Source organism: Falco punctatus (assembly GCF_963210335.1).
Source record: "Falco punctatus genome assembly, chromosome: 6".
Classification (NCBI taxonomy): Eukaryota; Metazoa; Chordata; class Aves; order Falconiformes; family Falconidae; genus Falco; species Falco punctatus.
The window spans coordinates 56908735-56936709 of NC_137585.1; the positions used below are offsets into that span (position 1 = coordinate 56908735).

The 27975-nt window shown below is 37.9% G+C and overlaps 2 protein-coding genes across 2 annotated transcripts in view; both read left to right on the plus strand.

Moving 5' to 3' along the window:
• Positions 1 to 20519, plus strand: part of NUP107 (nucleoporin 107) — a 33301-nt gene extending 12782 nt beyond the window's left edge. The window contains exons 7-28 of the mRNA XM_080392209.1: positions 805 to 932; positions 1256 to 1304; positions 2595 to 2666; positions 3149 to 3237; positions 4117 to 4195; positions 5209 to 5322; positions 7587 to 7677; positions 8841 to 8917; positions 9455 to 9514; positions 10938 to 11083; positions 11189 to 11237; positions 12404 to 12473; positions 12922 to 13040; positions 14575 to 14613; positions 14961 to 15111; positions 16120 to 16226; positions 17235 to 17337; positions 17513 to 17673; positions 17859 to 17984; positions 18691 to 18804; positions 19083 to 19250; positions 20189 to 20519. Of these exons, the coding sequence (XP_080248335.1) occupies positions 805 to 932; positions 1256 to 1304; positions 2595 to 2666; positions 3149 to 3237; positions 4117 to 4195; positions 5209 to 5322; positions 7587 to 7677; positions 8841 to 8917; positions 9455 to 9514; positions 10938 to 11083; positions 11189 to 11237; positions 12404 to 12473; positions 12922 to 13040; positions 14575 to 14613; positions 14961 to 15111; positions 16120 to 16226; positions 17235 to 17337; positions 17513 to 17673; positions 17859 to 17984; positions 18691 to 18804; positions 19083 to 19250; positions 20189 to 20296 (2220 nt within the window). The 3' untranslated portion in view covers positions 20297 to 20519. The remainder of the gene's footprint in view (positions 1 to 804; positions 933 to 1255; positions 1305 to 2594; positions 2667 to 3148; positions 3238 to 4116; positions 4196 to 5208; positions 5323 to 7586; positions 7678 to 8840; positions 8918 to 9454; positions 9515 to 10937; positions 11084 to 11188; positions 11238 to 12403; positions 12474 to 12921; positions 13041 to 14574; positions 14614 to 14960; positions 15112 to 16119; positions 16227 to 17234; positions 17338 to 17512; positions 17674 to 17858; positions 17985 to 18690; positions 18805 to 19082; positions 19251 to 20188) is intronic.
• A 559-nt stretch (positions 20520 to 21078) lies between these two features.
• SLC35E3 (solute carrier family 35 member E3) lies at positions 21079 to 27695 on the plus strand. Its single transcript, XM_080392215.1, has 5 exons — positions 21079 to 21704; positions 21825 to 21935; positions 23553 to 23711; positions 24650 to 24732; positions 25204 to 27695. Exons 1-5 carry the CDS (start codon positions 21315 to 21317, stop codon positions 25388 to 25390), a joined length of 930 nt encoding a protein of 309 aa, XP_080248341.1. The 5' UTR covers positions 21079 to 21314; the 3' UTR covers positions 25391 to 27695.
• The last annotated feature ends 280 nt before the right edge of the window (positions 27696 to 27975 follow it).

Consider the following 27975-nt stretch of genomic DNA (forward strand, 5'->3'; position numbering starts at 1 on the left):
AGGGACAGCCCTGAGCTCTCATGCTGTCTCTCAGCTGTACTCTGAGATCAGCCTCATGGCTCCTAGCAGCCACGAACTCTTCATGTTTGCTGGGAAGTAATAGAAGGGAGCAGAGATCATGCTCCTCTCTTGCATCATGATGGTACACCTCATTCTTTTCTCCAAACCTGTTGTTCACCTCTCACTTGAAAACTGATTAATATATTGATGCCTGACAAATTGGGTACTCGAGAAGACTTTATTGTCTTAAGTTTTCTTCATAATAAGTAAAGGAAAAGATTAGTTTCTTTTTGTTGATACTGTGAATTCTGTGGTAACCCACAGTTTGAGTTTCCTTGTTTAACAGAGCTAGAAAGGAAAGAGTATCTTTCAGGCACTGATAGATGCTGTCGCAAGTACCAGTAGGACTGACTTTGTTTGATAATGATGTATATGGGAGAAAAGTTGGGGATTTTGGTTGTTTGGTTTGAGTTGGGTTTTTTTTTCCCCAGTGGTTGCTTTCTCTCCTTCCCGATCTTCTGGTGCTTTTAAATTGATCAACATAAGCTGGTTTTATCCTGGGTTTTTACGGTACATTGCAAAACAAAGCTACTCTCTTGGTTTATGGCCTCTAGCTGTGTTAATATTATTTTTATTAATAATTAAGGGAATTGATGATGTGGAGTATCATCTACCTATTTTGAAGAGATGGTAATCAAACTTGGTTGTTGAAAGCATTTAGGATAGTGAAGAGATTGCTGTAATGGCTTAGAAAAAAATATAATGATGGGCAATATTAACTATGTATAAATTTATTTACCTCAGGTGAATATACTAGGGAAAATAGTTTATCGGGCAACTCCTGGACAGCAAAAGTTTTCAAAAACTGCCAGTGTCTTGTGGCTTCTCAAGCAGGAGATGGTAACTTGGAGACTGTTGTCCTCACTTTATAGGTAATTCTTTTGAAAAACATGTTATGTTTTTGCACTGAGCTGACTTTCTTGGAAATATTTTTTTTATGAATTTATAGATACGGAGTGAAACAATTAAGTGCCTATTAATAATCTGTTTATGGAACTAGGTACTGATATGTCTAATTATTATCTGTTTACAGAAATGAAAGTTGTAAACAGGCCTATTCTTACTACTTTCGCAACTTCTATTATTTTTTAAAAGAACATTTTTGCAAAGGTATTTTTAAGTACTTTCACTTATGCATTCTGCTGAATTTTCTTAGCTTATTTTAATCATTAACGTTTTGTACTTTTATTTCTAGAGACAGAATACAGTCTGCACTGGAAGATGAAACTGCATTTGATATCACAGTAAGCTTGGACTTTTTGGTTGTTTGTTTTTTTTAAGCGATGTAAGAAGCTAAATAAGCTAAATGTTGTAGGGGGGTGAGAGTGTGAAACTAGATGATCTTTAAGGTCCCTTCCAACCTAAACCATTCCATGGTTCTAAATACAAGCTAAATGCTTGTATTTTGTTTTTACAATCTCAGTATTGCAGCCACTCAAAATTCAGAAGTGAAAGAATAAAAAGAGACTGATTTGATTTTTATCAAGACAAATAATAAAATTATTTCATATATTGTGAAAAGTGAATTTAAATATTCAGCTCTAAAGAGAAAATGCTAGTGTAAAAAAGTATTATACACTGTACTTCATGTTTTATTAAGTATTCCACATACACTTGGAAAACCAACTAGAAATACCTATTTATTTCTTTTTAAAAGTTACATCCATAGCTGTAATGTTCCCATAGGTCAGAGATAATTCTGCTTTGCCAAAAAGGAGAACATGCAGTCTCAAGCTGTCTAGGCTTTGCAATCATGATTCTGATTTATCTGAAAAGAAATCCAAATTTTTTAGCATTCTTGTTTCAGCTGTAGTCGTCTTGTCTGTGTCAATACAGCGCTTCCAGCTTTGCTGCCAGAATATGCTTAGGAAAACAATGATAAGTAAATTGACTCCGCCTTTATAAAATTTATGATTGCAGTTGCTTTTTTCTCAGTCATATAATACCTTCCTCTAGGATTCCCACTGCTAAGTTGTTGCTATTAAATTAAACACTGCTGTGCCAAAACCCAGTATCCTTCTACCTGTGTTTTTTAGGAAAATTCATCTTCTATTCTTTTTTTATTGCAAGTCTATTTAAGGCCAACTTAATGGAGGACAGCAGATAGAAGGATCAGGGTTCTGGGTGGGGTATTTTGGGGGGTTTGGGTGGGTTTTTTTCTTCACTTGTTTAAGTGTGCATATGATCTTGAAAAATGTGAATTTTTTTATATATGCAGTAATAAATGGGATTTAGGGTAATATGAGTGCAGTTAGTGTAATCAGTGGATCTACTGTGTAGAATCTGTCTGTGTTCATACATTTGTGAATTATATTTGGAGTCTTATTTTTACAGTTTTTAGTGTCACTGGATGTAAAAGATCACCCAAATAAAACAAATGCATAGTGTCATCCATTTTTAAAGAAGGGGTAGGGGAGATGTAGCATCCTGAACTTGTAGAAAGTTCATGAGTTAGTGTGCATGCAGTTTGGTATTTGTGGTTTTGTGGCAAGTTTTCTTTTCCATGAAGTAGTAATAATTTTTTTCTTAAACAGGTTTTAACTGCTAGTGAAAAAACAAATGTAGACAACTTGTTTCAGAAAGATTCACTTGTTCGACAAAGCCAGGTATGATGGGAAGTTTGTAAGATGAGAATGGAAATAGGTCAGTAGACAAATATTTATAACACTAATGCTCTACACACTTTTTAAAGATGTTTCTAATACTTATTTTTTTATATTCACTGAAATGTATTATTCTTTGTATGTGTAAAAATAAAGCTTTTTAGTCTCTAAAGATTAGAAATGTTTTTCAGGCTAGCTTGGAGAGGCTTAGGAAGGCTGAGAGCTATTCCCATTTGGAGCATCTGTTACTGTTCATGATGATTAATAAATTATTAAGTAGCACTGTAGTAACTGCAGTATCTAGTGAGAAATAAGAGATCAAGTGCCTAAACAACCTTCATATTGGATAGTTAAAGTGGAATAGTTTTCATGGTACACCTTTGGTTACCATGTAGATAACAAGTAGGTCCAGAGATGAGAGGAAGGCAATTACAATATTATTTGTTACCTGTTTGTTTTAAAAATGCAATTTCATTTTATTCCAGCTGGTGGTAGATTGGCTAGAGAGTATTGCCAAGGATGAAATTGGGGACTTCTCCGATAATATTGAGTTTTATGCAAAATCAGTATATTGGTGAGTTTAGACTTTCTTTGATTGTATACATGCTCCCATAAAGTGTAAGGTGCGCAGACAAAGAATTGCTCTGAAAAAGTGGATTTTTAAAAAAGAAAAAATAGATGTAAAAATTAATATTTCCTACCCATCTGCTGAAGTATATCTTCTCAAAAGTCAGTTACTGCATTTGAGGAGGCAAGAATGGGACAAAAACCATCAAAGCAGCTTAATTTAATCTTTAACTTTTTTTTTTCATAATAAGACACAGTAAGAGATGGTCACCTGCTGAGCTGTCTGTTATTTATGCTGGATAAAACAATTTCTATTACGTGTTTATCAGGTGGTCACTTCTTTGTCGGGCTTTAATTTTTGCCTGTTAAAGTTCTTGTCATCACTTTGTGTCATTGGCCCTTCACCAGAAGCCATTATTGTCATCTTTATTATCAGTGATGGGGTTTATGGCAGAAAAGACCAAAGACTACCTACCTTTCATGGTAGATACCTAGAATAAACCTGCTTTTAATGGCCAGTGGATGCACGCTTTTCAGACCACGTGTTCATCCTAAGCTGAATTTTTGTCCCAGACTGACTTTATAGTGAATGCTAATGAGCAGTTTTGCTCATGCAGAAACCAGTTCATAGTTAAATACATGAATGGCTGAAATAATGGGTGCTTTTGAAAGAAATTGAAGATATGTGAATTGATTCTAATACTGTACTTGTGAAATGTTGCATTTTCACAACAGTAACACAGTCCATTGATAATCCAACCAAACCAAGTGTGTCTGTTCTGTAACCGTATTCCATGTAACAAAAAATACATTTCAATATTTGTGTTTTATTGAAAGATGCTTGCCAAAAAAAACATTTTTCGGAAAAACATTTCACTGCTTTCAGGGAGAACACACTACATACCCTGAAGCAGCGACAGTTAAATACATACATTGGAAGCTCTCGAGCTTTGGTAACAGAGTTGGTAAGTATTATTTTAAAATAAGGTTTGGTTTAAGGCTGGGTTTCAGAATTGGTTAGAGAGCATATATGATGTTTTCATAGCCTTCCACCAATTTTTAAGTAGTTGTACTATCCAAAAGTAGTTGAATTATCTGAATATTAGTACAGAAATTATGAGGCAGGACACCACCTATCCCAAAAGGAACTCCAGAGAACTTCTGTTTTCTTTCAGCAGTCACTTCCATACCCCACCCCACCCCCCATCACAAGTACCTGTGGTCTATTTGGTGAACTAAATGTCTTGATTGGTACTTTTTTATGTCTGAAACAAACTCATGTTCCTAACCAGAAAAGCTTATAAAACTGTTTGGAAGCCCTTGCATATAGGGGCATGCTGTCTTTACACAGTAACTAGTACAATGAAACCAAGTCCTGATGGGATTCCTTGAGAGCTCTATAATTTTACTTTACTTTATTACTGATTTATTAATAATTTTACTATATTAGTAAAAGCTAATAGGAGGGGAGTGAAGGAAAAGGACTGTCCAGTAGAACAAGGTAATGAACTGTCTCAGTGACACCAAAGCAGTCATAGAAGATTAATTAAATTGGGGAGTGATCTGAGGTATTGATTGGCTTGAGAAAATGTTTGGATTACACAGAAGCAAGTACAGCTGTTGTGAAAAGCCTTCTTAGAAGGTGGAGGAGGAGAAACAGTCTGATAGGTAGAGAGGCAGAAGGGGAAAGGATGTTTGAAGGTGAGAACTGGAAGATGAGAAGTTCGGGGCAAAAAACAAGGTGGTGGAGTAAATATAGAGAAATTGCAATGGCTCCTTCTGATAGAAGCAGTGACAGAACAGGAATAAAATAAATGAAAGAGGAAAAACAGGGAGCTATCATGCTAGGTATTACATGGGTTGTACAGATTATTGGGCCAATGTGAAAAAATTATGCCAAATTATAAAACGGGGCAGGAAATCATTGGAAGATGCATATAAGCATTATGTGGGTGGATGGTGAATTATTTCCTTGCAGGATCCAGATGCTCCTATAAGACAGAAACTGCCACTTGATGATTTGGACCGAGAAGATGATGCAAGGTTATTGAAGTATCTCTTCACTCTCATCAGAGCAGGAATGACAGATGAGGTAAGCTGCAGAAAGTTGTAGTATCTGCGTTAACTAGCTTAACCCATTTTAGATCTTACTATTAAAGTTAATGAAAAGTTGTGTACTAAAATGTCAGTTTAAGTTTGGTTTGTAATGATTCAATTTTCAATATATTATCAGTTCTGACAGTGATGGACTGCTAAATTAGTATTTGAATAAAATCTTGCATTTAGTAAATAATCTGGAGTGTAGAATAGATGTTACGGAAAAAATGATATATCTTTGGGGTTTTTTGTTGCTTGACTTTTTTTACTATAGAGGCTTGATATTAAATAATGTCAGACAAACACACAGAATGTTTCAAAGAACTTTCTAACTGCATTTATAATGATCAGTGGATTATCATACAGGCTTCCTTCTAGATTTAGATCAGATACTAGGAGGAAATTCTTTACTGAGAGAGTGGTGAGGCACTGGAACAGGTTGCCCAGAGAAGCTGTGGATGCCCCATCCTTGGAAGTGTTCAGGGTCTTTAAGGTGCTTTCCACCCCAAATAATTCTGATATTAGACCGGAACGTGCTTGCAATTTTAATGAGAGAGAGAGGGCTTTTCTTAGAAATAGCATTAAATTAAGCAAACTTCATTGTTCAGCTCCTCTAATGTTCCCTTGGATATATGCTGTGAGCGGAGTTGAGGGAGAGAGTAGGGCCTGTTTTTATCACCTTGTATGAACGTTTGCAGTGGCACATTTGGAGGTGTGTCCCGGGACTGAGAGCTGGGGACCAGTGCACCAGCTCCATAGGCTAATACTGCCATCAGAAGAAACAGTTATTTACAGCAGTTACTCTTAACTAGTTAAAATAACTTTTCTTTCTTGCTTTCTACCCTTTGTTTTCTTACCTTTATTGTTTGGCAGGGTCTTCAGCAGTGAGAACTCTGATAGAATTTATCTGAGTATTCTAGAAAGCACATTATTATTCTCCCTTATCTCTTTCACTGTTAGTCTGCTTGTTCCCCCACCTTAGAGAATATATGAGGCATGTACTTTGCATTAATCCTTAGCTGAGTAACATCTAGGCAGTTTTGGTCTTAAAGCTGTTCTGAATAACAATTCCCAGTTGTGAAGTGGCTTTCATGATTTAATCATGTAAATACTTGTGTTGTCTAAAGGCCTCAGCTGGAAACTGATTCCTTATAATTGGCTGTATGTATATATAAAGACATTAATGAGGGGGGCGGGAAAGGGACTTCAGATTCTTGTGCCCAAGACCTTAGACTTAGGAATATGGTTACTTGCTAGTATTCTGTTCCCATATGGTCTACATCTATTCATTTTCTGATAGTACGGGCACATGAGCACATTGCTACAGGGTGATATGAATATAAATTTGCAGCATCAGTTGTTCTGCGTTTGCTGTGATGATGTGCCTACTGTGATAAGTATGAAGTGGGTTATTCACTACTGAAAGAGTAAGATAAAATACTTTGAGTTAACTTTGAATTAAGAATGAACCTCTACTCATTTAATACACAGCAGGTAAGCTAGAACAACTTGTCTGTTCTTTAATTTTAGTGTTTGTCACCATTCCCAAAATAGCTGAAGGTGTGCAGCCTTCTAGTTTAAAAAGAAAAAGATTTAGCTAAACAAAACCAAGACTGCATGTTGCAGTTTCTCTCATACTGTTTTATCAGTCCTGGAACACTACATAATCTTTAGCTGACTTTTTTTTTTTTTTTTTTTAGGGTATAGGATTGGAAGAATTGTAGGCAAGCTTTTTTTGTAGTTTCTGTGCTACTTTCCATGCTATTGAAAATAGCTTTGAATTAAACCTGTTTGTACTAGCACACAGACTATTGAATATCATTATGGGAAAGGTGGGATTGCTATTTTTAATTAAAAGTGCATGAGGGATTTGGAAGGCAAAGTCAATTGGAAAAGTAGATGTCTGTGTGAAGAGATGGATTATATATCTAAGCAACAAGATGACACCTTAAACGTTTAGATCAGAAGGATGCCTAAAGCTTTTTAAACTAGCAAAGATGAGAGCATATTTCTCACATTACTTTTTCAGTCAGTATTTACAGCAAAATGTTTAGTGAAAAAAACCCACCAATGATTGTTTTGTTTTATTTACTTTGAGATCTTCCAGTAATTTTGAATTTAATATTCTTTGTGCTTATTTTTTGCATAGTAGCATCTCCACACAAATAAACTATTACAATAGCATTCACATTTTTAAAGGAGAAACTGATGGTTTTCCTGCCTTGAAGTCTGTTGCTGAGAAAATAAATTCTTTTTTAGGCACAGCGCTTATGCAAGCGATGTGGTCAGGCCTGGAGAGCTGCAACTTTGGAAGGATGGAAATTGTATCATGATCCCAACATAAATGGAGGTATCTACTTCAAAGTGCATTTGAGATCCATGTAAAAATAGGGCAGAGGGCTTTCTCTTGAAGATTTCTGTCTGTGGCAAAGAGAAATAGCTCACTCTTTTCACCTTAAGGGCCTGTTTTGTATCTAAAATATTTTACCATGTCTGTTGAATGTGTAAAAACTAATATGAAATTATTTTAGTTGAAGGTATGAGTTCACTGAATCCACTTAACATTATAAAGTCACTTTCTTTTTGAAAATCAAGCATAATCACTAGGAAATAAATGTCTCTGTGTGCCAGTCAGATCTTCTCCACCTCCATATAATATTTCAGTCCGTATATTCTCAACATCTGACTTTCACCACCTAGCAAACACTTTGTTGCTTACAGACTCAAAGTTGGACTCTATATCCAGCTTCAGAAAGGTAGAATAGGACTGGAGTTCAACAAATGTAAATGCAGGAAAACTACGTGCTTTTAAAATATTTGAAAATATTTCTTCTTAGTTCTGGGGTTCCTTGCGCATGGTCCTATTTATAACACAGTACTTTGCTTTTCTTTATGCTCAGGGCATTGCAGGTTTTAGCAAAGAATTTAAGAACATGTCGAAGTGTTGTACGTAGCCAGGTCTGGAGGGTTTAATGCTTTCCTACTTTTCAAATCCTGGTAGCCTGTTACTTTTATCTGCATGCTTCACCAGTGTCCTTGCCTTGTTTTGAGTGTACCTACCTAGCCTGCTCTTAGGTGGGTTTTAATTCCATGCTGCATGCCCTCAGGCAGGTGTGTACAGAACAGCAGCACTGAAGTAGTGACGTTTTTTAAAAGTTTGTATTCCTTAAGATACAAAATTCCTTTTCTCCTTGTGTTTTCCAAATGTAAACATTGTAGATGTGTTATGGTCAAAAACATTATTTTCTTCAAAGCTAGATAGCAGCTAAGCTTTCAAAATATTGTAGCTTTAAGATGTTCATTTACTGAACTTCCCAGAAAAGCCACCTTGTGGTCCAGTCAAAAGCATCAAAATGCTTTGGGAAGAATTCCGAAGAGATTGAAATTGGGTTTAATAATAGCAAATAGGCTTTCTCTTCTTACTGGTTTCTCTCATTTTTCAATAGCACTTCTTTTTGGTGGTCTCCCCACCCACCTCTTTTTTTTTTTTTTTTTTTTTCCCCTTGCATATAGGAAAAGAGCTGGAGCCTGTTCAAGGAAATCCATACAGGTGCATTTGGAAAATAAGTTGTTGGCGTATGGCTGAAGAGGTGAGATAATGCTGATTTGCTTGATATTGATATAGAAATTTGAACTTTTCCAAACTCTGTAATGTGATATTAAGTTAACCTACTGGCTCTGTTTGCTGCTTATAGGATTTGCAATTAATGTTTCTGAGAGGACTTCTGAAATAACGTATTTATGTCTTGCAGTGAGAAATCTACATAATCAGCACTAATTCTTAGGCCTCGGAAGTGTCTGGCTTTTTTTTATTTGGTTGAAAGTGAAACTGCTGACACTAACTTTGACTTTCATCTTGACTTAATTGAATGGGAAAAGAAAAATGTTGCTTTCTTTCCAGGTCAATATAATTTTTTCTGGTAAGTTACAAGGGGATGCCAGTGAAGGGAAAATCACTTGCTATTCCTATGTTGGCTCCTGATAATGTCCTGTGATTTTTCCAGCTTTTCTTGGAAACTGTTAGATGCAACATTTTGTAATAGATTAATCTCTAATAAAATATAAAGTGACTAGAAAACTTACATGCTCTGTAATTAAAAGTTATAATTTTTTACTGATTATTTTAGGAGCAGTTTAATAGATATGAGAGAGCAATCTATGCAGCACTGAGTGGAAACCTCAAACAGGTATGCCAAGCCTCCTAGTTAAGTGGTGTTTGGTAGCTGTGCATTTTCTCATATGTGACAGTGATATAATCAGAAATACTGCAATTACTGGACATTGTACTTTTAAAGATCTAGTAAGCAGGGCAATAGCAAACATTGCTGTTTTAGTAGACATGTTCCTTGTAGGATTTACGTGCCTTAATTAAATACACAGTAGACTTTTCTTAATGTTATTCCTGCTGACTTTCAGTACAAACAGTTCTAATGTTGTTGGTTTACTTCTTTTCTAGTTTATTATTATTTAAGAGCTTATATAGCTCTCGTATTCCTGCTTATGCAACATAGTCTTATGGATGAGTTGCTCTATCCAAAGATTGTTCTGTACACAAATTTCATTATCGATAGGTTTTCTACTGTAAACTTCACAAAAATATACTTTTATCTTTAAGTAGTTCTCTCTTTTTATTAGTTTTAATCCTCCAGATGTTTTTGCGCTCTCCCACTCCTAATTGATTTAAATGTATTTATTTATTTATTTTTAAGAACAGTGAGCAACACTGCAAACTATCATAAAAATTTTCTTGCTGTTACAGTAATCAGTGGTAAGCTCCTACTTCAGGAGCTTGATTCCTCTCTCCCACCCCCATCTTGGTATGATGTAGTAGAAATAAAGATAATGCAGAAAATAAAAAGAAGGGGAATAGGGAATGTTTTCAGGTTTTATTCATTGAAATTTAAAATCACTTATTTTACAAGAAAAAAAGCATTGTAAAATTATACAGACTTCTAGAACAGAAGATGCTTACCTTCTTGTGACAGCACAGAGACATTTAATGAAATGAAGCTTCAGTAATTTCAGTAAAATTCTGTAAATTCAAAATTACTGTAAGAGAGAAGTGTCATGAAATGCAGTGTTTTGTCTGGAACTTGTCTCAGGGTGTCACTGCTGAAAGAGCCTAGCAAGATTCAGAGAAGAACTGGATATAAAATACTTCATATCACCACAGCGGCGGTACTTTTTCTCCTACCCTTCATCACTCGCTACTGCACCAAGACTTGTGCAACCATGACATAAACTAGTAAAGCCAAGTGAACCCGCTGAAAAGTGATTGGGCAGAAAAGTGGATAGTCTTCATCTGGACTCGTTTCCTGAGGTTGTACACAAGAGGGGGGAGTGATGCTGCCTCTGGAAGGAGGATAGGACAATTTGTATTGACTACCTTTGATACAAAGTAATCAAGGAACTAGAGCATTATTCAGTGAAAGGACTTTTTTCGTATCTTGCTTTGATAAAGGAAAGGCTGCTGTTCAAGATAGTTGTTAGTCTGCTTTGGTGCCCAGAAATATGATCTTAAATTGCTGTTGCTCTGTTCAGATTCTGATAGTTCTCCATCACTTACAAATTTTGTGGTGTTTTGTGGTTTTGTTTTTTTTTAATATGTAGCTTCTTCCAGTTTGTGATACGTGGGAAGATACTGTTTGGGCATATTTCAGAGTCATGGTGGACACTCTTGTTGAGCAGGAAATTCGAACTTCAGTAATAACTGCAGAGGAGATGGAAGAGCTGCCTAGAGATTATTTAGAAACAAAGTAAGTTTTAAGTGAAATTATGTTTCTGCACTCAACAAAGTATCCTGTATAGTCTGTTTGGAATATTCAAGGTAACGTATTTTGCCTTTTCTTTCCTATTTGAAGCTGGACCTCTGAAAAAGTTTTTGAAGAGCTTCAGGCAACAGACAAAACGGTACAAAATAATTACAGTGTTTCTCCTCACTGTTTACCATTTTTAACTATTCACTAGGTTCTACTTTTACTACACTATTTAATGAAATGCTCAAATATGCACAGTGACCAATTTATTTTAGGTTTTCTATGTCTGTAATGTGTAATTTCTCCATTCAAATAGATGTTTCTATATGCTGCCACCTTTTAATGATGAGAAAGATACAGGTTTTGTCTTTCCCCATATCTGCCAAACTAGCTGAGAGTGCTAAAGAAACAACTGACTGTAAAGTGTTGTCAGACTTACAAAGCAGTCAGAGTAAATCAACTATTTACAGTTTGATAAAATGTGTAAAGATTGATGACATACCATTTTCTTTATAGGAGGTTTCAGTTTTCCTTATGGGAGGTTTGTGTGCATATTTCAAAACGTTTGAAAAATTTGAAGACATATTTCAAAATTATAAAGCATGTTCGCTTAAACAGAGTGTGTTTCTTTGTTACTTTTAACACCCAGGATACTTACTTCATTTAAGATGGCATCTATAACGTATCTTAATTTTGTAAAGATTAAATTGAAACTATGCTTACTTTTATTCGATGGAAGACATCTAGCATTTATCACATTGCTAAGACAAAGGCATGTTGAAAGACAGCTTGCAGATTGATGTGGTCAGCCCAGCCGCCTTCGCCTGCCTAGTGCAATCGTCACCATATAGCAACTTTACAGGTGGCATTTGAATTATATTTCATGCATTAATTCCTCTACTGGGGAAAAAAAAAATTCTTCCTCCTCCACTAAGTTTCACAGGCCTTTTCTTTTCTTTTCTTTAAGGATTTATACACATGACACATGGTTGCTGCTTCTGTGACTTTGTAGATCTATTCTCTGTAACTTTGTTAGTTATTTTCCTCTTAAGAGCAAAATGCCCTTAGTCTTGGATCTATTCCATGAAAGTATTAACTGCACAGATCTATAGTGTAGTTCTTTCTTTCAGTTTGTCAATATTCTTGTAATTTGACATTGAGATAGCAAGTACCTTTTCTTCTGCTGTTCATGCAGAATACTCTTTGAAATAGGATAGCTTTTTTTCCCTAAGGAACCTTTGCTTTATTTATAAGTTTGCTTTCTTTACACATTAGGCTATAAGATTTTATTCAAAATTTGAACTTTTTTTCTCTCCCCAGAGGGTTATAGAGGAGAATCAAGAACACTATCATGTGATTCAGAAATTCATTATACTGGGTGATGTGGATGGTGAGCTTTTCTTGAAGTGATTTTTTTAAATGTCAACTGACTACATTATTTCTAGTGACCTTTCCAGAAACTTATATGTGAGTGGATTTTAGAAACACACAGTAGGCAAACCCCACCTAAAAGCTAAGCTGCTGCTTTCATCAAGAACTGTAGGGACTTTCTGCAGTTTGACACACACAGTAGTTTTCAAAGAAATCATGAAATCATGGTAATGTGTCAGAATGTATGAGAGACTATTGCCATAACTTTTTTCTGAGAAATGACAAAATACATATAGCAATTGCTTAAGCCAAACAGCTAAATCTTTCTAAAACTGTTGCTGTTCTGTTTTATTGGGGTTTTGAGGTTAAATTTGATTTGTTGAATGAATGCATAATTTCAAAATATTTCTTAGGTGCTTTTTTCCCCCGTGATACGGCTAATACTGACATTTCCTTGGTGGCTATAGGTTTAATGGAAGAATTTAGCAGATGGCTTTCCAAAGACAGAAGTGTGCTCCCAGGACACCTCCTTCGTTTCATGACACATCTTATTCTGTTTTTCCGCACTTTGGGCCTGCAGACTAAGGTAAGTTCACTTGTATTTGATTTCTTGTCACAGCAATATATAGTCTAATTTAGAAATGCTTGTGTGTGCATATATAAGCTAAATGCAGTGGTGGTACCAGGCTGATGAGGAGCTGCATGCTTAAACAGTGTATTTGTTGCTCTTGGAGCCTAAATAACAACAGTCAAAATTAGAAAAGAGCATCATCCTCTTCCCCTCCAGTTCAGCTTGAAAATTATCTTTTGAGGGTGACTCATTCTACTCACAAGCTCTTTACTGAGAAGGACCTGACTCAAACTTCAATGTAAGGCTGATTCATAGCAGCCAAGGTGCTTTGGATATAACCCGATCTTACACAGAGTGTTTGGAACTGTACCTACTGCTGTAAGCTCATAAATGTTTTTGCAGATGGGTCACAGTCACATAGCTGTAATTACTCTTTTCTGAGGCAATCACAAGTAATTAGCTCTCCTTTTCTACTGTTTTAAAATTCAGAAGTGCTTATGTATCAAATACATTTCTGAGTGTAACCTATTTTGGCAGAAGACAAATGTATTGTTTTCATTAGATGATTTAAATACGGCTGAGTTATGTTTTTTCATGCCTCTAATCATTACTCCATGTTGAAATTTATTTTGAAGTCAGTTAACATTTAGCTAATTAAGAGGAACTTGTGTGTGTGTATACATATGCATTTTTTTAGCCAGACTCAAAACTTAATGGGGCAGGTCTTGAAGCTAACGTATGGTAGAACTAGTCATTAGGATATGTTTATAGAGAGGGGACAAAAAAGGTGCAGTTTCGTACATAAATTCCAAAGTAGGATTATAAATACCTGGTGATTACTGCCTCTACAATTTTGGAGTATATGAATTTACTTGAAGATTACTTGGTAAACCCTCAGCAGACCTCAGAGGGAAGAGGCAGTTATGATGTCTTTTATGATGTTCCTTATTTGATGTTTGAGTACAATTCATATAGGTACGTGCTTAGGTAAAGATCTCTAATTTTGTTTACACATATAAAACTAAAATGATAGTTCTTCACAGTAATACTTGAATCTTAGCTAAAGCAGTCTCAGGTGCTGACTATATGTTGATTGTTTAGTATAGGCTATTACAGATGAGCCAGGTGATGTTTCTACTCTGTACACAGGAGCTTTAGATAATTTTCTATAAATCAATAAGTAGTACATGTAGCACACTGCAGTCGTCATATGTTCCACTTTTATTAATTAAAAAAATAAGGAAAATATTTGAAAAAACATTTTAAAAGTAACTTTACAGTTACTCTGAAAACTATTATTACCCAGTTGCTGACATAGAAAATCCTTGGAACACTAAATCTTTGAATCAGAAGACCTTTTTTTTAAAAAAAAATAATTTTCTGAGAGAAAGTTCTTCCAGCTGAGCCTGTTTGAATATGTAGATTACTGAAGCAGGGATAAGCAAATAACCTTGTGTCTCTAATAGTGGTAGCCTGTAAAGTATCTTTCTTTTTTCTTTTTTGCCACATTATCTGATTTAAAATTGAATTTATATTTGTTTGCAATAAGGAGGAAGTTTCAGTTGAAGTCCTAAAGACCTACATTCAGGTAAGCTTTCAAAAATATAGTTTGCTTTCTCTAATAATTTAGACATAAAGGATGAAGAAAAGGACAGTTAAGGTTACAGGATGGAAAGAGCTACAACGCAGTTAATGCTCTCAAGAGATACATGGAAGCTTGCCTAATGTGCAGAATTTCTGTCAGCAGTGCTTAGTAAGAGACAGTTTTATTGATCCTTGTTTAGAAGCTGAGAAGTGGAATCTTCCTACATCAGAACAAAATAATCTGAAATTTGTTACGCATTTGTTTTAACATACAACTTGTTCTTACGTGTTTTATGGAATATACATAAGAATAGAGTATGTTTCTTTAAACATTTGCTTCTTATTCTGCAGCGGATGATATCTGAGAAGCACACAGATTTAATAGCGTTTTATGTTAGCCATTTGCCCCCAGAGCTAGCTGTTGCTCAGTATGCTTTATTTCTCGAAGATGTTACTGAAAGTGATCAACGTCACCACTGCCTTGAATTAGCAAAAGATGCAGGTGAGATATGTTGATTTTATATCCTGGGTTATTTTGCCTTTCAGTAGATCTTAATGCAAGACCTAGCTATGAAGGTTATATTGTTTCCTTCCTGTGTCTCTTTACTTTTTGATTAAATAAAACTAATTTGCTGATCACTTCTTCAAGCAGGTATATTGTGGGTTTTAACTGACCTGGGATTGCAGTTCTTTTTCTGATAAACTAAGCATCACTTTTGCTTCTGGATTATGTCCAAACACAGCAAGAAGTAAATGCCACCTGCCTGTCTCAAATACATGCTCTGAAGCTTGACATGATTGTATTATTACTGAAAAGTAATTCTAAAAATACATACCTGTTCATGGTTTTAGGAAGGTTATGAGTATCTTAATTCTTTTGTCCTGTTTATAGTGCTTTTTCTTAGCCATGGTGGGTTGTTTGCATGAATTGTAAGTTTCCTTCCAGGCCTGTACATCAAACTAAAAGGGAGTATAGTCAAGCAGCACACTATCCATTGTTTGACAATGTCTTTGTGCCACTCAAAATTCACAAAGCAATAGATTTACTGCAGGCTTCAGTGTCTAACTTTTCTCAATCATTTTTAGTAATTTTCTTTTAAAAACTAAGGCTGAGGTTTCAAAAATAAAACATCCTGCTTAAGCATCTGTAAAAGAACTATTCTGAGCTTTTCCTGGTACGTTCCTTTCAAATCTTAGTCTTGCCATCACAGTTGTAGGAATCAGTGCTATCAGCAAATACATCTGTGTTCCCAGCACAGACAGGAGAACTTGTTAGTTGTCTTACTCTTTTTCCAATGTTTAAGTTCCCTGTCACTCAGAGATCATTATTCTGAAATACCTGCAAGAAATTAGGTCTCTCAAAAGCTTTTAATTTACTCTGACAATGAGTGTAAACAGACTGATAAGAACTACTAGTAGTAAGGAATAAGATCAACAGCTGGAGTCTGAAATTCGTTTTGTGGCAAGTTTGAATTTATGATCACTCTTACGTAGTTCTCTCTTAACCCAGGTTTGGATGTTGCAACCATAACAAAAACTGTTGTTGAAAACATCCGCAAGAAGGATGCTGGTGAATTCAGTCACCATGACCATATGTTAGATACAGGCACAACGGAGGTGAGTGTATTTCATAGGGCAGATACTCCAGTTTGCAATCAACTACAGAGTCTTTTACCATCTATGATCCATATTTATCTTTCAACAATAGTGGAAATTGCCTTGAAAAAGCTTGAGGGAAATACACTTTCTATGCGACCAAGTGAGGAGTTGAATCACGTGTAGAAACAGAAGTTACGAACTGATCTCCTTGATCTTCTGGGCTGTGGTATATGTTGCTCAGCAGCATGTCTGTATGCAAACAATAAGTGAAGATAAAGTCCATGAAATGACTAGAACAAGATGTGTGGCAGCTGAGATTAGGATACTGTAGCTTCTAAGAATTATGGGGATTAATACTTTGGATCTCAGATATACCTTATCACATGCTCAAGTGACATATTCTAGCTACAACAGATGCTGCCTTTACTGACAGTTTCCTTGTCATCACTACTGAGAGTTGATCAGTTGGATCCAACTCAGTACTTAAGTGACAGTGAGGTAGTGTTAATAGCTTGCATTCAAAGTACTGTTTAGAAAGCACCTGATATCTGGCAAATTTGTGGGTGGGTTGTTTTTTTTTTTTCCTGTTCAGTACAAAGTTTAAGCTTTCTAAGCCAAACAGGTAGTTTATCTAACACAAGAATTGGAAAACCGTGGTTGCAGGCTGATGGCACCCATGAAGATTATAGCAAAGGCTTCATAAACCATGTTTGTACACTGCATTCCTATTAAAGTTTGAGGAAGATGCATGGTAATCCAGAAACATTTTTGAGAGCTGATGTTCATCCATTGGTCTGAATATCTTGGGAATACTTAGAAACGGATTTTTTAATTATTCTAGATTGCAGACTGTTGTCTAAGCGTTTGATATTGAAGTTGTGAATAAAGCAAAGCAATCCTTGTTAGTATGTCATAATGCTATCCAAAGATCCCTAGAGACTTGTGTATTTCATTGACCAGATTTAATGTGTCTAGTATCAGTTGTGTGCTGGAAGCTTTAGTAAATCTATATGTTGTTTTTTACAGGTGGATCGACTGAAAATAGATGTAATTGACTGGCTCGTATTTGATCCTGCACAGAGGGCAGAAGCACTTAAACAAAGCAATGCAATCATGAGGAAGTTCTTGGGTACTAAACTTCACAAATACTGTAGACTTTTACAAATGTTGGTTTTCTCATTGGCTCTTGGCACTACATTTAATATAACTTTGAATCTAGTTATTAAAAAGCATGGGTATGCCAGTTTTTAAAAATCAAGTATGGAGATTGCAAAGCTGTTGATACTCAGTTTGCATTCTCATAGCATCCAAGAAACATGAAGCTGCAAAAGATGTGTTTGTGAAGATTCCCCAAGACTCTATAGCAGAAATATATAACCAATGGGAAGAACAGGGAATGGATGCTCCACTTCCAGCTGAAGATGACAATGCTATACGGGAACATTTATGTATTCGGGCATATTTGGTGAGTTTCAAATATGCTGTATTCCAAGTTATTACTTAGAAATAATGGTGGCTTTGCTTTGGTGATGAAACTTTAAGCTTTGTCCATTTGGTGTAAATTCTGATTCCTGGATGCACTATAGCTGTGCGTTTAAGGACATCTATGTGAGTCAAAAATGTCCAAACACTATTTCCACTGCAATCCAGGAAGCCCACGAAACCTTTAACGAATGGTTCAAACACATGAACTCAGCTCCGCAGAAGCCTTCTTTGTTACCACAAGCAACTTTCACTGAAAAAGTGGCCCATGAACATAAAGAAAAGAAGTATGAGGTAGGTAAAAGTTCAAGTTATATACTATAGACTTTCACATTCTTGCTTAGGAGGCAGTCTTAGCTTAATGGAAGTGTAGAAGACTGCTAATTCGTATTGCTTAAGAACTCTTCTAAATTATTCTATTTTTATGCTGAGGGAGTATGAGACAGTAGAATAGTTAATGCCACTGCAAAATAAATTATACTGTTTTTTTTTTATATGGCTCAGCTTTACATATTAACATTGCAACATAATAGTAAATACTCATTATAATGTGTTGATTGTTAATATTGTTAATAAATCTGAGTATTTGATTTTGCTATTAACTCTTTATTCTTGTATTTGTCACATTTTTTCTAAAAGATGCTGCCATTTTGTTCATTTTGCCAAAAGTTCTTTTTGCATGTCTGGCCAGTATAATGTACAATGTACTGTATTCAATTAATACAAGTATTTGTTTTATAAGCATGGCAGAATAAGTTGTCTAAAATTATCTTCCTCTAGTGGGTTTGCTTCTGAATAACCTGTCTGGCTCTGGACAGAGAATTAAGCAAGGATGAAAATAGCTGTTAGCAGCAGGCTTTTAAGTTCTAGCCTTTGGCAGAAGATTCTCATTTGAATTGGAGCTGCACTGGCTATTGCATGATAGGTGAAGAGTCTGTGTTAAAATAGCCTTGGAAATTATCCTGTTCTGCAGTAGTTTATTTTTTTCTTTCTTTGCCAGATGGATTATGGTATTTGGAAAGGTCTCTTGGATGCTCTTACAGCTGATGTGAAAGAGAAAATGTACAATGTGTTGCTGTTTGTTGATGGAGGATGGATGGTTGATGTCAGAGAGGTAAAATGAAATTTTATATCATGGGGCAGACCACAAAGCACAGATTGTACCCAGCTGTACCTTTTTAGTTTGATACGCCTTTTTAATTCACTCTGGCCTTGTTGTGACCAGTTACAGATTGCTTCCCCTTCCGTTACCATATAAATCAGGTCTGACAGTCCAGTCTAGGCTGGTTAGTCCAGTTTTTTGCCTCTGATGCTACTAATTATGTGGTTACAGTAAGTTGCCTTTTAAAGGTAGATGTTCATAATACTAATATGTTATTTTGCTACGGTAAGGATGCTGAGGATGACCCTGAACGAACACACCAGATGATTCTGCTGCGAAAGCTGTGTCTGCCAATGATGTGCTTTTTGCTACACACAGTGTTACATAGTACTGGACAATATCAGGAGTGCCTCCGCCTGGCTGACATGGTTGCTTCTGAGCGACACAAGCTTTATACGGTGAGTTAGTGAGAGCTGCAGGCAGTTTAACTTCCATTTAAAAGCTCTGTGGGTTGACTGTGGAAAAAGCTTCTATATAGAGAGGAGGATGCCATATGTTCCTTAACATCATAAGTTTCTTTATCTCTTCCAATTCATTGCAATGGTAAAGGGTTTCCTTGTATGCTGATATAAGGAATCAGAGTTAACTCTGAAACACTGAAGAAGATGCCAGTGTTTTGACAAGCAGTTCTTCTGAGCAGTCCGGTTACTAATTTTTGGATGGGAACTATTGAATTGAAATCAGTTTAACAGTTGGAGTTGATGATCTTAAAGGTCTTTTCCAACATGAACAATTCTGTGATTCCAAGTTGGGCTGCAGAACTGCAATTGATTTTTTTTAAATTCCATTACCTTTCAGAACATCATATAAGCAGGTTTTGTTTTGGACCATTTGGTTTACCCCTAACCTCCTTTCACTCCAAAAGCCTGAAAAATAGCCCCAAAAAACATTGTAACTTCAAAAAAATAAACTTCAAACCCAACAAAAAAACCCCAAACCTAACCCACAACACTGCTCCCCCTGAAAAAAAAAAAAAACAACCAAGGATTAGAAATCTGAAAAGAGACATCAAGGCTAAGAAAAATACTGTGATGCATTTGCCTGGATTGGCTTGAGATCTTTGCAAGGAATAACAGGAAAATTAAACTTGGCTGTTTACCACTAATCTCTGTAGTAGTTATGAGCCACGGAGCTATCTTGAGACTGCCTTCACATTTTGGATACTGCTGCTAGCTTCCAGTCCTTTATTAAACATCATTCTGAAATGTCTGATGTTCACATTGTCTTAGAAAGAAAGAAACATTAGTAATTTAACTACCATTTACTTTGATATCAGTGATGTTCCTTGGAAATAAATACAACTTCATTGTGTGAGGGTGGATTTTTTTGTTCTTAGGTATTTTCAAAAGAAGAACTCCGAAAGCTTCTGCAGAAGCTGAGGGAATCTTCTCTGATGCTTCTGGACCAGGATCTTGATCCTTTGGGATATGAAATTCAGTCATAGGATTTCATGTGGATACTTGCAGAATCTTACAAACATGGACATTCTGGTTGTAAAAAAGAAGAAAACCGTGACTTGGACAAACTGTTCTGATCTTTGGGGGGCGAAAAACTCAACCCCTCAGATTTCGATTGCAATTTGAAAAATTCAGACCAACTTCAGAGACAATATTTGTAATACAACCTTTTAATAATTTTTTTTTAATAAAAGTGCTTCACAAACAGAACGTGCTTCTTCATTCTAATCTAAAATGTCATTGCACAACTGTGGTGTTTGTATGAACTTCCTTAATGACTGCTACATGCAAGAGTGCTGGCTGTAGACTAGAAACATCGCTTGGCAGGAGCAGAAGGTGCAAGGGTGCAGTGGAAAGTGAGAGTGCAGGAAGCTGTACGAGGAAAGCAGGGGAGAAGAAAGCAGACGAAGGGGGCTGGAGGAAAGGAACATCAGAGGAAGAGGGAAAGCAAAGGGCTACTGCCAGCTGGGAGAGAAGGGCTGGCTTGCGTCAGGGCTTGTGCTGTTGTCACCTACGTTATGTAGTTGGCAAAACGCTGCTGTAATCCTGAGGCGGTGCAAAGGTGGTTATACCTGGGAACTCCCAAGTCAGGATTGTTATCGTTTATTCGCAAACCTTGTTCTGGCCCGGTTACACGTGCAAACGCGCGGTGAGCGGCCCGACCCGGGGCCCCTTCGGAGCGCTTCGGGCAGGAGCCGCTTCTGCCCGCGGCGGGGCAGCCGGGGGGTGCTCGGGGGGGATCCTGCCCACCGGCGTGGGTGCGCTCGGCGACCGCTGCCCGGCTGCCGTGAGGGGCGCGGCGGCTGAGGGCGGGCAGAGGCGCTGGGAGCGGCGGCTCCGCCCGCGGGGCTGTGCCGGAGCGGGCGGGGCCACCGGAAAGCGCGAGCCCACGTGTCCCGGCGGGGCGGGGGCAGGCGGCGGCGGCCCGGCCGGTGCGCTGGCGGCCGGCGGGGCTGCCTGGGGCGGGGGTGCCTGGGCCGCTGCTGCCCGGCCCCGCGGGACGCCATGGGCTGGCTGCCGACGCAGGGCCGGCTGGCGGCGGGGCTGCTGGTGAACCTGGCCGCCTCCATCTGCATCGTCTTCCTGAACAAGTGGCTGTACGTGCGGCTGGGCTTCCCCAACCTCAGCCTCACGCTGGTGCACTTCGCCATCACCTGGCTCGGTCTCTACCTGTGCCAGGCGCTCGGCGCCTTCTCCCCCAAGAGCCTACAGCCCGCCCAGGTGCTGCCGCTAGCCCTCAGCTTCTGCGGCTTCGTCGTCTTCACCAACCTCTCCCTGCAGAGCAACACCATCGGTACCTACCAGCTGGCAAAGGCCATGACCACGCCGGTCATCGTGGTCATCCAGAGCCTGGCTTACGGCAAGACCTTCCCTCTCCGGATCAAGCTCACGCTGGTGAGCGGGCGGCGGGGCTGAGGGGAGCGGGGAGGGGCGGGGCTCGGCCGTCGCCTCAGGCCGGGCGGGCGGGAGGCGACGGTGGCGGTCCGGCCTAACCCCCCCTGTCCCCCTCGTTAGGTCCCCATCACGCTGGGCGTCTTCCTCAACTCCTACTACGACGTGAAGTTCAGCGTCCTCGGGATGGCGTTCGCCACCCTGGGTGTCCTGGTGACCTCCCTCTACCAAGTGGTGGGTAATGGCGGGGGGAGAGGGGGAGGAGAGGGCGGGAGCCTCGTGTTGGTTGGTCTTCAGGCCGCTGTCCCTTGGTTAGGTCACCTTTAAACAGCATCCTGCCTGCCAGGAAGCCCTCCTTAATTATTTGTAAAAGAAAAAAATAAAATTAAAAAAAATCAGCAAACTGTGATAATTCACCACAACCCCTGCTAAATTGTTTAAGGAATTGATCGTCCTTGCTGCTAGGAATTGGGGTGTCATCTTTAATGTGCCGTGAGCGTATTTTCAAGGGTTGAAGATTGCTTTATCGCTAATACTCCGCTTTTCTGGAAAGCCCAGATGATCTCCTTGCTGAAGTGAGGGCCTTGCCTCTGAGCCTTTCCCTGGAAAGGCCGTTTTCCAGTAGCTGAGGTTGGCAGGGGCCTCTGGAGATCATCTGGGCCAACCTCCCTGCGCGAGCAGGTGTCTTTGAGCTATTTACCCTTTCTTCTATTTCCACTCTACACAGTCTAAGGTGTTTCTGTAGAGGGTGTGTTAATATATATGCACAATATAACTTTTATGGCTGCTTATGGTTGAAAAAATAGCTATGTCCAGGGACTGCCTTAGCCCCTTCTGCTGCAATGTTCTACTAACAGCTCACTACCGCCTGTAAAAGCCTCCTGATATAGAGTTCCCTCATGTTGATGTGATAGTCATCATCATCAATTTAAATGTAAATTGCTCTGTAACAGGTGTATTGTGCCTCCAAAAGAAGTGAGGCTCTTTGACCTGTAGTGTGCAAGATGATAAATAATGGTCTTCTGTCCTGTTTTGACACAGGAGGAGGAGGAGAGAGGTGCCGCATAACTTTAAATGACAGGGTTTGTTTTGGAGAAATTTTAGTAGCTGAGTGAAATTATTCTGTATTTCTAAAAAAATACTTAGCAAGTTTATATGCTGGAATCCTTGTTACTAATTAACATGATTTTATGAAGTATGTAAGCTTCATTCTTCAGTATAATACAAAGATGCATCTTTTTAGCTATTAACATCTGTCTTCATAACCATAGATAACTAATGTTTCTTAAAGCATGCTACATTGAAAATCCAAGTTACAGTCAATTATACTCAATCCTGAAGTGAAATCCAGTAAATTTGGAATAAACCAGCAAAAGACAGACAAATGTTTACTGGTTTTGTTAGCTTGTGTGTGGAAGAAAATGAGGAGAAAGGAGCAAAAGGAGATCTCTGCTTAGGCGAAGGCACTCTGCTTCATCATAGACAGGATCTGGAATTTGTCTTGAGAATAGAAGGGACCTAGCATTTTCTTCCCAGCTCTGCTACTTTTTTTGTTCTTCCTCAAGTATAATACTTGACCCCCAGGCTATGGGAAAAGGAAGGTTTAGGCACTCAGGGTTTTTTCATTGACCCTGCATGTGATTTTCTCCTTACGTGGCTTGTGTGCTTGCAAGAGACAAATGCATGGGCCTCCAGTTAGGCAAAGGTATACGATGATGCTCAACAGTCTGTTTGTGTAGTGTTGTCCCCATGAGATTCCCTCTTTGTTAGGAACCAGTTCGCTTTTCTCAAGTTTTCAATTTATGGGGTTTTTTTCCTCGCAAGTTTAACAGCTTTCTCTTTTGCTTTTAGTGGGTAGGAGCTAAGCAGCATGAGTTGCAGGTAAACTCTATGCAGTTGCTGTACTATCAGGCGCCAATGTCCTCAGCTATGTTGTTGTTCATCATACCCTTCTTTGAGCCAGTCTTTGGAGAAGGGGGAATATTTGGGCCCTGGACACTTTCTGCTGTGGTAAGGCTTTTATTGACTTTATTTTAATTTAAATAATGATCATTGATTTAGTTAAATTTGTATTAAGATCTGTTTCTTGGTGAAACGGGTTTTTGTGCAGTCATCGACTGTAATGAGGTGAGAGGGGCATGTGTAAGAAAGAACCCTTGTTGCGTCTGCCCCACTTCCTCTTAGAGGTGTCTGTTGTCAATTGATTTACCTCCTTATTCTAGTTTCTGTTTAGAGGGCATCTGAACAACAGGAAAATCTGACAAAAATCGAGAAGCTTCCCCTAGCGTATTAAATTAAAAATATGTAAGTGCCCTACTTCCAGCTCTTACTGTTCAACTCAGAAAAGGGATAAGCATGCTCACTTTTGACACTCTCAGCTCCTCTTCTGCGGAAGGATGCCAACGTTGGTTGCCCTCTAGAATTGCTAGTTTATTATCACTAAGAAGGCTGTAATTTCTCTCTTTATCCTTCTGTCCAAAAAAGAGCCAGAGGCATATTCTTACCACTGCTGATTTTGCCGCTCAGTGATGGGTCATTTCTTGTAGTGCTGCAGTTCATGAACGGGATAGCAACTATTCTCAATAATAAAACTGGATATTTTTACAAAATAGTTTGTGTTATGAACATAAATAAGACATTGTCTCAAAGGTAAAGATTACAACTTCTGTGTATGAGTAGCCAGATTTTCCATATCACTCTTGAATGTTTACTGATGGTAAAGGAGAAGAGGCTTATGGTTGTATCAGTATGTATTTATGGACGTCGTACCCTGAGCTACTTATACATATCACCAGTGTCTGTACTGATTTGAAGCTGTTTCTATTTTTGTTCTCCATATGTTTTTTGTGCCTGATATTTTGCATTTGAAAGGAAACTAAATAACCTGGAATATATCTACAAATGGCCAAAAGCATGTCAGATTACTGACTGTGTCCATTAATCCACAGATAATGGTACTGCTGTCTGGAATAATAGCCTTTATGGTAAACTTGTCCATTTACTGGATCATTGGAAATACATCACCTGTCACGTATCCTTTGTAACATTAGCTGTTTCTCCTGTTTCCAGATGAATTATGTCAGCATTCATTTGGGCTGATTTATTGTGGGAAAATTGTTTGGTAACCTGCCTGCTTTATCTTAAATGATGAAGTTGGAAAAGCATGTTCCTATTGTAGTTTATTTTGGTTTTTTGTTTGGGCATTGTGTAGATAATGGTGGCTAACTTACTGACCTGACCTTCTTACCTACAAAGAATATTTACCCACACTTCGGCCACCTTGAGGAAGTGTTGGCGTGTCAGTCAGTTTGTAGTGTATGATGGGTGAAAGACTTTAGGTGGAGGTTAATTCTCATAGCCGCAGAGATGCAGAAAAGTTGAATTAGTTGAAGTCAACGTGACGTACCATTGCATGCTTTGGATGTAATTAATGAAGTTCCCAAGTGTTTGTTTTTACAAAAAATAATACTGAAAATTGCTGTTATCCTTAACAGAGGTCTAGGTATAACATGTTTGGACATTTCAAGTTCTGCATCACTCTCCTGGGAGGGTGCCTCTTATTTAAGGATCCACTGTCAGTTAATCAAGGCCTTGGGATTCTGTGCACATTGTTGGGCATTTTAGCTTACACCCACTTCAAGCTTAGTGAGCAGGAAAGCAGTAAAAGTAAATTGGTTCAGCGTCCATAAAGCAAGAGTTTCTGGAGATTAATAATATTGTGAAGGAAAGCAAGTACTTAAATATGCATTGATTCTGGAATGCACAAAATCGCCTTGTTCATTTAGATCTGTGGGTTTAGTTTAACCACCAGGATATTTATTCTGTAACTAAACCAAACAGACTGAATTATGTAAAATGGTGGGGGTTTGCCATCTCAGTCCGTCCGATCATTTTCATTGAGTTAAACTGGTAACTTAAAAGAGAGGAAGACACACTTCAAATTGCTGTGGAAGGTATACTGAAATAATTACATTTTTTGGATACCAAATGAGATCATGATGGCTACAGTTACCATGCAGAGAGAGAAAAAGATAAAGAATCCTGTCTCTGTGATTGTGCCAGCATTGCTGTTGTGAGGAAACTTGGAGGCACTTTTATGCAGATGTTCGGGTATGTAGTGATGCTTCCTCCTTTTTGTCTGATGAATGATGAAGAGGAAACATACATCATTCAGTAGTTTTAAAAAGGGCCACCAAGTTCATTTCTATTTCTTGTATGCCTTCTTGTGTTTGGCTTCAACACACAGATAGATTTGGGCTGAAGAAAGTAGATGAAGATGGAGAGAGATGAGAAGGAGACACTGGAAAACTTGAAGCCACAGGCCAAGCTATAGAAAAGTAGCAATTCAGATCTAAACAATTCACCTTAAACTTTTATTTTGGTCCATCAGGGCATTAATGAAATCATTCATGTTTTAGAGAATTCTGTTATTGCTTTATAATTTTCTCTAATGCCAAAACAAAGGCTTTACATGAGATCTTGTAAATACTCCTGAGCCTAATAAAATCTCTGTTTTTTGTGGTAATAACCAAATATTTTGCAGCCCTTGCACGCAGACACCCATGTTAAAAACAGTTTTTGAGAAACCTTTGGAAAGGTCACCATCTGTAATGGATGTGAAGGTTGCCCAGTTCTCTCTCCTGCCTTCAGCTCCACCTCCCTCACTCCAGCACCTTTCCCCGAGTTACCTTTGGTGGGATCTACAGATTTGTCTGTTCTCATCGTTCCAGAGCAAGGCCCAGGGGCTGTCTGAGCAGTGCTGGGTAGGCAGCATTTCTTCAACAGACAGTCCCTGGAAATGTGTCAGAGTGACTGAAGAGCACGAGGTGGGACCTGCTTCTGCTCTTTCAGGAATGCTTTGAAAATTATTTTATGACAGTATCAAGCACCGTTTTTGACAACACGGAAGGAAGAAATTGAGTGCTGTTCTATTTAAAAAAAGAAAGAAAAAATAACTGCTTTCAGTAAATCTGGTGAGAACATATGTTCACTAGATTTGCAGGGTTAGAATTTATTTGCAATATCTTAATCCTTACATTTTGGGGTTCGTTTTATCTTCATCTACCTCTAGCAGATTTGAAGAGGGGAATTATGTGAACAAAACCAAGTATTTAAGTTTTACAGCCACCGGCAGAAATTATATTAGTTCCTCTAAGCATTTTACAATATAGCTAACAAGTCTTTGTGTAGGAAACAATGCAAATCTTCTCAAGCTTGTAAATTATTTATTCTGTTACAGAGTTCTTGATTTAAGAAAAAGTTATTTCTTTGTGTAACCTAAGTTTACAACATAACGCTCTATATAATTTCAGAGTTAGAAATACCTGAATAATTTTACATCTTTACCAGCTGTTTCTTGGACATTATACTGATCCAAGGATAATTTTTTGTATACGTTTTTATAAGTCTATATAATTAGTTTTAAAATACAGCCTGGACTACTGAAAGATATGTTGAGACAGTCTATCTCTGAATGCATATCTTTCAGTACGACACTGAGAAAGCCATTTGCATTAATTTGTGCTGTGCACAAGTTCTACTAAAATGTAGATAGACTGCAAAGACTTAGTTAGAAAAGAAGAATTGAATTAGAAGCCTGTGTAACAACAGTATTTGGGATGAGACGGATGTAAATGTTTATAAAGTCCTGGAATGAACAAAACAACCATGTCTGAAAATACAAGACTCCTTCAGGAGAGAGGCAGATCTGCAAGAGAAAGTTAACAGTGTCATTAAAACAATACATTATAAATACAGTCTGTTGCTGGAGTGTGTAAGTCGTGGAGGTCACTTAGGTGACGTGATTTTTTTTCATATGTTCAAGAACTCTCCTTTGAGATTTGCCTGTTGTATCTGACAAAGTATCTTGAACTTGTCATATGGTTCAAAATATTAAATTCAAGAGGCTTGTGTAATCATGAGATAAATAGATATTTGTATGTATTGTTTCTTTGAATAACATGTATAGGTGAGAATAAATTTTTAATCACCTGACTGATACCTGCTTATTGCAGGGGAGAACAGTTGTTCGTGACTTTTTTCGTCTTCTGCTTGGATTGCTTAGACTTTAGGGGTCTAGGTGTGTATAAGACAAAATGGTGCTACTTGGATTTCTGTCTATATAAATATTTCAAGGAGTTCACATGTTTTGGGGCTGAACTCATGACACAAATGAGGGAACTTAAAATCCTAAGGTAAAATTGGAGTCTTATAAAAATTAGTGGTACTTACCTGGTGGGAAACTTGCTTATTCTAGTTTTTACTACATCCCTTT